The sequence below is a fragment of the Terrapene carolina genome, unplaced genomic scaffold (assembly GCF_002925995.2).
Source record: "Terrapene carolina triunguis isolate 2854851 unplaced genomic scaffold, T_m_triunguis-2.0 Scaffold95, whole genome shotgun sequence".
Taxonomy (NCBI): domain Eukaryota; kingdom Metazoa; phylum Chordata; order Testudines; family Emydidae; genus Terrapene; species Terrapene triunguis.
In genome coordinates, this window is record NW_020664446.1 from 1,329,708 (window position 1) to 1,339,683 (window position 9,976).

The 9,976-nt window shown below is 61.0% G+C and overlaps 1 protein-coding gene across 1 annotated transcript in view; it reads left to right on the forward strand.

The window, feature by feature from the left end:
- The first annotated feature begins 1,062 nt into the window (after nt 1-1,062).
- The window catches only part of MMS19 (MMS19 homolog, cytosolic iron-sulfur assembly component), a 15,003-nt gene continuing 6,089 nt past the window's right edge, over nt 1,063-9,976 (forward strand). The window contains exons 1-16 of the mRNA XM_029911345.1: nt 1,063-1,123; nt 1,868-1,968; nt 2,971-3,056; nt 3,654-3,728; nt 4,390-4,459; nt 4,602-4,730; nt 4,921-4,982; nt 6,029-6,115; nt 6,872-6,946; nt 7,395-7,472; nt 7,733-7,871; nt 8,114-8,268; nt 8,388-8,466; nt 8,778-8,903; nt 9,180-9,261; nt 9,533-9,630. Coding sequence (XP_029767205.1) covers nt 1,950-1,968; nt 2,971-3,056; nt 3,654-3,728; nt 4,390-4,459; nt 4,602-4,730; nt 4,921-4,982; nt 6,029-6,115; nt 6,872-6,946; nt 7,395-7,472; nt 7,733-7,871; nt 8,114-8,268; nt 8,388-8,466; nt 8,778-8,903; nt 9,180-9,261; nt 9,533-9,630 — 1,360 coding nt within the window. The 5' untranslated portion in view covers nt 1,063-1,123; nt 1,868-1,949. The remainder of the gene's footprint in view (nt 1,124-1,867; nt 1,969-2,970; nt 3,057-3,653; nt 3,729-4,389; nt 4,460-4,601; nt 4,731-4,920; nt 4,983-6,028; nt 6,116-6,871; nt 6,947-7,394; nt 7,473-7,732; nt 7,872-8,113; nt 8,269-8,387; nt 8,467-8,777; nt 8,904-9,179; nt 9,262-9,532; nt 9,631-9,976) is intronic.

Here is a 9,976-nt window from a genome sequence, read left to right on the forward strand (position 1 = left end):
GTGCTAACCTTACAGATTCCTTCCTCCTCCATGGGCCCCACAGAGCTCTCCCCGACTGAACTACTGAACAGGGACATTAACTGGGCTGGCAGGAGCCTAAGGAGTATTTGCAGCAGGGTGGGAGACACAAGCTGAGGACTGAAAGCCTGGGAGCGGGGCAGAATTTGACCCAGAGCATGCTCAGTGGGTGGCTGCCCTGCCAATCGTGTGGGGACAGTGTTGATGGTAATGCCCCTGCCCTGCTTTGTGGGGAGGATGTGGCCCTGGAGTTGGCGGGGGGCAGGGCTGTGGCCAGCTAGGAACACCAGATGAGTGTGTGTCAGGTAACCCCCTCGTGCGCCAGTAATTGACAGCACATGCCGAACACTGTCCAGGACAGCAAATCACATCAGTGGATGACATCCGTAGTGCATATTAGCTCTTCTCTGGTGCTGTCCCTCCAATGTTCTCAGAGTGTGTTACAGACATTTAAAGAGGCCCCAGGAGTCCCCTGCTGGTGACTGTTACACCTGCTTTACTGGTAGGGAAACTGAGGCACAGATAGGTGACGTGACCTTCCTGAGGGATCCGAGCCACAGCTAGGAATAGAACCTGGGAATCCTGATGCTGTCTCACTCGGGCCGCCCGCTAAGCAAAGATGGCACCAAAACACTCTGGATCCCAGGGCTGGACTTTTCTGCTGATGGCAGCCAGCCCCAGCTCCCATGGCTGTGGGCAGGGACTGAATGGTATTCCACCCCCCCTTGCCCAGTGAGGCTGCAGAGGGAGCCAGAGGAGGGGCTCCCCGCGTGGGACTGGAACTCAGACGCTCGTGTGGCACCGAGTTATGCTGCAGCAGGCAATGCAGAGACTTCGTAAAACCCGGCCCAGCCTATTATCTCCTCGGGAGCTGGCGTGTGTACACCAGCCCCTGCCAAGCGCCATCATTCCCCCAGTACTTCATGGGGTGCCAGGGAAACACACGGCACCTGTGTCATCAGCTAGGCCTGCCTCTCCTGCCCCGCGCTCTGGGACCCTGTCTGTCTGAGGGACGCGTTGGGCTCTCCCTGGCTCATCCTTTGTCTCGTTTCCTAGGGGTGAAAGCGGGAAGCTGGACCATCTTGGAGATCGTGGAAGCCCTGGGGTGAGAGGAACCTCATACACCTTCTCCCTCTTCCTCCTCCGGCTCAGGAAAGTCAGGGGCAGGAGTGTTAGAGGCAGAGGGGGCTTTGTGTCGCTCCCCTGGAGCCGAGACCCCCTGTGCACTCTGGCTGTATCGATGCCATGCAGCGCCCCTTCTGGGGATGAGCTGAGTGCCGCCTCCCTTGCCCAGCCCGTGCATACTGGATTGCTCCAGGAGAATGAATTCTGGGACCCAAACCGAGCAGGAGTCGTCACCAAGTCTTTGCGTGCCAGGATCCAGAGTAACTGCCCCACCCCCCCATCTCCCACGGGAGTTCCCTGCTGGCGTGGGCGGCTGGGTGGGTGTTCTCAAGGAAGGGTCCTTGTCTTGGTGCTGCTCCTTCCCCTCAGTCCCTGTGGCCAGTCGGAACCAAGAGCCATTTCTTTGCCTGGCTCCTGCTAACGGAGGATTGGGGTTTCTCTGTTGTGGATGTATTGGGGGGGAGCCTCTGATGTCAACTCCATAGCCCCGGACAGATGAGTGAGCGAGGTCCCCCAGTCCTCCTCCCCCGAGGGCAGGTGGGGGGCTGTGTTACCAAGAGGGGAAGTGACTTTGCCAAGGCCATGCAGCCAGTGTCAGAACTGGGCGCAGAGCAGTCCTTGCTGCCGGCCCCTGCTCTGACCACTACTCTCCCCCTCACTTGTACACACTGAATGGGGGCTCTGCTCACCGCAGCCCTGTCGTCTTTCTCCACCCCACCTTTAGGTCCTGCCTTGAGAATACAGAACCTCGCACGCGGGGACGAGGCCTCCAGCTGCTGTCCCAGGTCCTGCTCCAGTGTCACTCCATGCTCCAAGAGGAAGAAGGTAGGGGACGTGCCAGCCCCCTTCTCCCTGTGTGACTTCAGCCCTGGACATGGGAGTGGGTGCAGCTCAGCATGGGCATTGCTCTGGTAGCTGGCTGACTTACCATGTGCCTGATGTGCCGTAGCGCAGGGGGGTCACAAGGTTATTTCCTGGGGGTTGTGAGCTGTCAGCCTCCATCCCAAACTCCGCTTGTCTCCAGCATTTATAATAGCGTTAAATATAAAATAATGTGGTTTTAATGTATAAGGGGGGGTCGCACTCGGAGCCTTGCTGTGTGAAAGGGGTCACTGTTTCCAAGGCGCTCTCATGCCAGGGCTCTGAGTGTTCCCCTGCAGCAGCAGAGGGCACAGGTGCTGTGAGCTGGCCCCTGGGGTCTGCTTCCTGCCGCAGCGGCCCCAGGGTGCTCTGGGCTGTGATTCAGGGCAAAGGAACGTGTTCTGGAACTGGGGGCGGGGAATCCCAGGCTGCTGTGGTGTCTCACTGCTTGGCTGAGCTCATAGACTTTAAGGTCAGAAGGGACCATTATGATCATCTAGTCTGACCTCCTGCACAACGCAGGCCACAGAATCTCACCCACCCACTCCTGTAACAAACCCCTGAGTTATTGAAGTCCTCAAATTGTGGTTTAAAGACCACAAGCTGCAGAGAATCCTCCAGCAAGTGACCTGTGCCCCATGCTGCAGCTTGTCAGACTTGTCAGCTCCTGGCCCGGTGTTTGCACACGCACTTACGCCCAGGTCCTTATCTGGTTCCGCCCAGACGTGGGCAGAGCTGCTGGGGCAGGCCCCACCTCATTAGCGCTCAGATATGGGGTGCAGCAGGGGCTGTTCTTGGGGTAGAGAGGTGGGGGGGTCCATCCAGGGAGAGTGGGTGGTGCTGCTAATGGCAGAAAGCCTGGCAGCTGGCTCTGCTGCCCTGTCCAGGTGCCAGGGCCCTCAGGGAGGTGTGGGCTCAGCCCACAGAGCTGGGGGTCTAACATGTTGGACGTTTGTTTCCGTGCAGTGACGCACCTGGTCCTGTTCTATGAGAACCGGCTGAAGGATCATCACCTTGTGATCCCCGCTGTGCTGCAGGGACTCCACGCGCTGGTGAGCTCGCTTCTCCTGCAGCTACAGCCCCTCTCCAGCCGGCCGGGAGAAGGATTCCAGGGCAGAGCTGGGAACCAGCAGCATCTATCCGTCTAGGGCGGGGGGAACACGGGAGTCTTCTAGTCTGTTGGCCCCTCCTGTCTGCGCTGCAGCAGCCATTGTCTCATCTCCACGCGCCTGCTGTGGCCTGTAGGATGCTTCCGAAGGAGCTGAAGCCACTTCTAATGCATGTGAACGATGCTTGGGGTGGGGAGGGCAGACACCTTCCTGACCCTGTGGGGGGGCAAGGGCAGCTTAGACCCTGAAGCATGAGGTTGGATCACCCTTATTACATGTTAACGGCCACGGACTAGCTCCTCCCGAGGAGCGGGTGGGTCCCTCTGGCGCAGGGTTTGGCTGGGCCGAGCTGGTTGAATCGTTAATGTGATTAGCCTGTGGGCTCCGTGACATTAGGGTGTGAGGTGACAGCGAATAAATCCTGTCGTGTGTGTGTGGTGGGGGGATAGTGTGGGGGCACCCCGCTCTGCTGCAGATCACCTTCCAGTGGTGGCTGGCAGCTCTGCGCTGTACCTTGCTTTTCTCTCCCTGTGTCCCCAGAGCATGTGCGAGGTGCTGGCCCCAGGCCTGGCCGTGTCCGTGCTCAAAGCCATCTTCCAGGAGGTGCATGTTCAGGTGAGCGGCCAGAGCCCGTCTGTCACACCCCTTTGCAGGCCCTTCCCAGCTGCTGTCCGCGCCCCCAGAGGCCAGGGTAACGTGTCAAGTGCATGGTCTGGTGAGCCAGGCTGCCTCTTGGCTAGGGGCACAGCTCCTGCTCCTCTGGCCCCCCCGCGTGGTGGTGTGGCTCGAGCCATGCCCGGAGGAGGGCAGCGCTGGTCCCTGGGGACTCCCTGCTGGCGGGCGGCTCGGGAGCCGGCTCCCTTCTGGGGAGTGGTTGGAAAAGTCTCAGAGAGCAGAGCCTTGGGTCCCATCTGGTCTGCGCCCCCGCCCCCTCTGGCCAGGGCAGGATAGGGCCCGTCAGGCTGTTCTGCAGGCCAGGGTCAGACCTCCAAGCAATGGGGATTCCACCTTTTCTGGGAGACGATCGCCCAGCCTGACCTCCTCATTTAATGCTCTCTCACTCCTCCTGCTCACACCCCCGTGTGCCACACTAACGTCCCTCCCCCGGGGGCGCATGTCCTTCGTGTCAGCGTCCCTTCACCCGACAGCACCGTGTGGCATGGTCCCTCCAGGCCCCAGTCAGCGCTGCTGGGATCCCTCTGCCCTGGATCACAGTGGGCGCGATCGGTGAGTCCGTGAGGCCTGTTCTCCTGACTGCTCCGCTCTTCCCCTCCAGTCCCTGCCGCAGCTGGATCGCCACACGGTCTACAGCATCATCACCAACGTCATGCGCACCAGAGAGGAAGGTGAGGTGGGGAGTGGGGAGGGTGGGCGCTGTGGCCTGGCTGGGGGCATGGGGGAGCCCGCTGGCAGTGCCCCGTGGCTTGGCCCAGCGGCTGGGCTGTGGGGACCCTGGGCCATCGCTGTGCGTGCTCCTTCCCTCTGCAGAGCTGAAGGGCCTGGGCGCCGACTTCACTTTCGGCTTCATCCAGGTGATGGATGGGGAGAAGGACCCTCGCAATCTGCTGGTTGCCTTCCAGATCGTCCGCGACCTCATCCTCGAGGGCTATGTGCTGGGTAAGCGCCTGGCAGCCCTGCTGCCCTTAGGGGGGCCTGTCTCCTGGGCATCCACCACCCTTGGAGGCCCCTGCCATCCTGAGCTGCCTTGGGCTGGCTCCTGGCCTGGGTGACACACCCATCGGGCGCCTGGCCTGGTCTCCCGTGGGGCTGCCCCTGGGGCTGAGCCATCTCTGTTCTGTCCCCGCAGGTCCCTTCGTGGAGGAGCTCTTTGAAGTGACATCCTGCTACTTCCCCATTGATTTTACTCCTGTGAGTGAGTCTCTCCTCCCCATACCGTCAGCATGTTCCCAGGGGGCCCTGTCCTGTGCAGGGCTGGGGGTAAGAGGGGCAAGGTGAGAACCGAGGCTGGTGAGCATCCCGTTGTGGGTCTCGGTGTCGTAGGCCGAGGACCTTTCTGGGGGCAGGACGGTGTGCGTGAGGCCAGGTTCGTTTGACTGGTATTGCTGGTCTTTGGTCCCTTTGTTTCCAATCTTTTAAACAGTTACCAATCCCTGAGAGGATCATGGATTTTATCCCATGACAGCTTACTTTACTTAAGAGCCTTTGGTGAGGGACCTTGTCAAAGGCTTTCTGAACATCCAAGTACACCTTATCCACTGGATCCCCCTTGGCCACATGTTTGTTGACCCCCTCAAAGAATTCTAGTAGATTGGTGAGGCATGATTTCCCTTTACAAAAACCATGTTGACTCTTCCCCAACATATTGTGCTCATCTGTGTGTGTGGTAATTCTGTTCTTTACTATAGTTTCAACCAGTTTGCCCGGTACTGAAGTTAGGCTCACTGGCTTGTAATTGCCGGGATCGCCTCTGGAGCCTTTTTAAAAAATTGGTGTCCCATTAGCTATCCACCAGTCAGCTAGTACAGAGAGTGATTTAAGCGATAGGTTAAATACCACCATTAATAATTCTGCAGTTTCACATCTGAGTTCCTTCAGAACTCTTGGGTGAATCCCATCTGGTCCTTATTGCTGGTGACTTATTGCTGTTTATCAGTTTGTTCCAAAGCCTCCTCTAATGACACCTCAGTCTGGGACAGGTCCTCAGATTTGTCACCTAAAAAGACTGGCTCAGGTATGGGAATCTCCCTCATCCTCAGCTGTGAAGACCGATGGAAAGAAACTTGCCAGAGTCTATGCCCCTTTCTGTTTTCCTCTGTAGGGTTTGATTTGCAGGGTTTAAAAGATGCCTTTTTCTCTCTCACTGCCTCTTTTACATGGTGGCCTGTTTTGCTGCTCGTTCTGTTCTTTGGGGAATCTGTCTGACGGGCTGCCTGCTCTTTGTGCTTCTGTTCCAGCCCCCCAACGACCCTCATTGCATTCAGAGAGAGGACCTGATTGTGAGCCTCCGGGCTGTGCTGGCCTCCACGCCCCAGTTTGCCGAGGTACAACACCCCTCGGGTGGGCAGCAGCAGCTACAGTGAGGAGCATCGCCCTTCTGAGGTGGAGGGAGGGCGGGCTGGTGTTTCCGTGCCCTGGGCTCTGGGTTGTAGTGTGGGAGAGGACCGGACGTGCTGGCCTGGGCACCGGCCCCTCTCCAGAGCAGCGGGTGGCACCTCTGAGCAGAGCCAGCTCCCTGCATGACGCACCGTGGTGGGAGAAGGGAATTCACAGCTCCCAGGGCCATTGTGATTGTCCGGTTTGACCCCCTGTGTGACAGGCTGGAGACCTGCCCTGAAATAATCCTTAGAAAAACATCCCAGCTTGCTTTAAAAATGGCACGTGCTTGGGAATCCACCCGCCCCTTGGGGTATGGTTCCCTTGGTTGGTGACCCTCCCTGTCACAAACGTACGCCACTGTTCTGGTGTGAATGGCTGGGCCCCAGAGCTGGGACTGGCCAGGCTGGCTCTGGGCACTGACGCCAAGCGCTCTGGGGAAGCAGTGCTAGGTCTCAGCTCTCTGGGGGAAGATGGCAGCTGTCGGGCTGGACCTCCCCTGGAAAGGGCTGCAAGCCCATGTCCCCTGCCCTGCAAGCTCAGGGTGGCTGCTGGCAGCCATGCATTGGGGAAGGCTCTGCACCCGCAGTCCTGCCTCTGTCCGGGGACGGGGGAGTTCCAGGTCCTAGGCGGGGAGCTGGCGATGTGGGCGTGGGTGCGGGACTGGGTCCAGGAAGCCTAACCGCCCCTCTCTCTCTCTGCAGTTCCTGCTGCCACTGCTAATTGAGAAGATGGACTCGGAGATGCAGAGCGCCAAGCTGGACTCCCTGCAGACCCTGGTACGGGGAACGGGTGGAGCAGCAGGGTTTATTGTGTGTGTTTTGTAGAACTTAGGATAATAATGTATGTATTGATTTGATTGTATTCCGCTGGCCACCCTGACTGGCTAGCAGCAGGAAGCAACGACCCTGGGTCGTTGGGAAAACGCATCGCAGCAGAGTACAATCAAATCATATCCTCCATCAGTACATTTCATACATGCCACGTTACGATCCTTTCTCCTTCCTTCTAAATCCTACTGCTCCACAGGCTCCCCTCGCTGCTGGCTTGAAGGGAGTGGGAGCCGGCCTCCCCGCAGCAGTGCCCCTGGGGCTGGGCTGGAGCCTGGGTCTCTCCTCCCTGCAGCCCTGCCCACAGCCAGCCTGAGCCCTCAGGGGGGTGTCCCTGCTCTCTGGCCCCCTCCCTTGCTGGCTCTTCCCTAACGTCTGTCCTGGCTCCCTCCTGCAGAGCGCCTGCTGCACCATCTACGGGCAGAAGGAGCTGCAGGAATTCCTCCCCAGCCTCTGGTCGTCCCTGCGCAGGGAGGTGAGTGCAGCTGGGCCCCATGGGCGCATCTGGGGGCAGGAGTCTTCCCCCGTCCCCGCAGCAGAGCCCCACAGCACTGCGGTCGGCCCTGGCAGCCCTGCCCAGAACACGAGGGTTGGGGGGAACCTGGGCAAAGCCCAGACCCCATCGGGGCTATTGGGGAGTGCGTTTGGGGCCCTGTGCTCCGTTTCCAGAGCTAGTGGGAGTGGGACCCGACTCCCTCTGGCTGGCGTCTGGGCATGTCTGACTACCTCCTGCAGGTGTTCCAGACGGCCAGCGAGAGGGTCGAGGCGGAGGCTCTGGCTGCACTGCATGGCCTGGCTGCCTGTCTGTCCCGCTCCGTGCTCAGCTCGGACACCGAGGACCTGCTAGACTCCTTCCTGAGCGGCGTCCTGCAAGGTACCTCCTGGGGGGCCCTGCATGGGGCCTACGCCCCACGCCCGGCTCCGGGGCCTGTGTCCCCTCCCGGCTCTCCCCACCGCCACGCCGAATCCTGTTCCCCCCTTGCAGCAGGACATGCCGGGGAGCATGGCCAGGGTCACACCTTCCCAGCAGAGGGTTGGCATGGCAGGGCTGGGTGAGCGGAGAGCAGCAGCGTGGCCTGGGGCTCTTGGGGGCGTAGCTGACACCTGCTCTCTCAGACTGCAGGCACCATCTGTGCGAGCCTGATATGAAGCTGGTGTGGCCGAGCGCCAAGCTCCTGCAGGCAGCGGCGGGCGCCTCCTTCCGAGCCGGCCACCGGATCACCAGCAGCGTCGTGCCCCTGCTGCTGGAGCAGTACAACCAACACCTGCAGGTGAGGGGTGCCTGCCAGAGCAGTCTGCACCGGGGGGCCCTGGGGCTGGGACACGGCACGGGACCCCCCCAGCTCCAAGCAGGGGCTCTGACCGGGGCTCTGCCTTTGCTCCCTTGTAGAGCAGCCAGCGGAGGACGATCCTGGAGATGCTTCTGGGCTTCTTGGAGCTGCAGCAGAAGTGGGGGCACGAGGATGAAGGTGAGGCTCTTAACCCCACCCAGCATGGGGGGCCACTACTTGCTTCTGCGGTGCCCCCAACGGTCCGGACTGGTCCTAGTCCCTGCCCGCTGCCCTGAACTCTGCAGGGATGGGCTGGCAGCACATTCAGTATTAGTGACGTGCAGATGAACCAGCTGCTGCGTCCCACCTCAGAGGTGGCTGCACGTCTGTGGTGGGTGAGGTGTGCTGTGTGTGAAATCTGCGCAGCCCTCAGGCCGGACAGTGCCTGCGGGGCGGCCGTGCTGGGACTTGTGCCCACAGGGCCCTGAGGCTGTGTCTGTGTCCCCCAGAGGAGAGCGCCCTGCTGTGTTCCCAAGCCCCGCTGTGCTCCGTGCTGTTCTCGGCACTGACGGACCCCAGCGTGCAGCTGCAGTTGGTGGGGATCCGAGCCCTGACCGTCCTGGGCACGCTGCCAGGTTGGTGTCTTCCCGGGGGGAGGGGGGAGGCTGGTGCTGGCAGCTCGGGGGGGCTGTCTGGTTATGGGCCGGTGTCAGTCCCTTGCAGGGTGCTGACCGTAGGGGGCGCTCTGGGGCCCTGTTCCCCCCTGCTGGGCTGTCCTGTGGCCCTGCCAGTGCTGGGCTGTGGCAGCATCTGGGGGCACTAGATGGCGCTGCAGGCCGTGGGGGTGGGGCAGTGCCCTGGGCGCTGGGCCTGACGTCGAGCTGCGGGAGCTCAGCTGTGTCTCATTTCAGGGCTCCTGGCTCCCCCCAATGTGCAGCTGGTCGTGGATCACCTGACCCGGCTCGTCTTGCACGCGGACGATTCCCAGAGCTGGTGAGTGGCTGCGGGGGTCCCCGGCCTAGAACAAACCCAGCATGCCTGCGGTGGCCCAGGGCCCCACGGTGCCCTGCACCCCCAAGAACTACACCGGGGCCTGCCGCGGGAATGGAGGAGTGACCAGGGTTGGGGCGAAGCCACCAGCTCCCCTATTGAGGGGCTGTGAACCTAGCCTGTCTCCCCGCAGCGCTGTGCTCCAAGCCCTTTGCCCACTGCGTGTGGCTGGCCCCACCCGGCGGCTCTCACCTCTTCTCTTCCTCCCCCGCAGCATGGCCGCAATGGAGGCCGCAGGATCTCTGGCCCCCATCTACCCAGGGGCCTTCACGGGGCGCATGGTGCAGAGGCTAGCAGAGGAGTTGCAGTCAGGTACGGGGCCTGGCTGGTGTGGGCAGGGGACAACTCCTCCACTTGGGGGAAGGTCCCATCGCCTCCACCCTGGGAGAGGCTGGGATCTCGCTTCTCCCTCCTCCCACTGCAGTGCCTGTTCCATGCTGTACGGAGCCACGCCCCCCTCACTGGCACCCCGCTTCTCCCTCCCCCCACTGCAGTGCCCATGCCATGCTGTACGGAGCCATGCCCCGCTCACTGTCACCCCCCCACACACACCTGTCACTGCAGTGCCCATGCTATGCACAGCTCCTAGATGGAGCTACTATAAGGTAGGTGCATAACTGGTTGGAAAATCATTCCAGAGAGTAGTTATCAGTGGTTC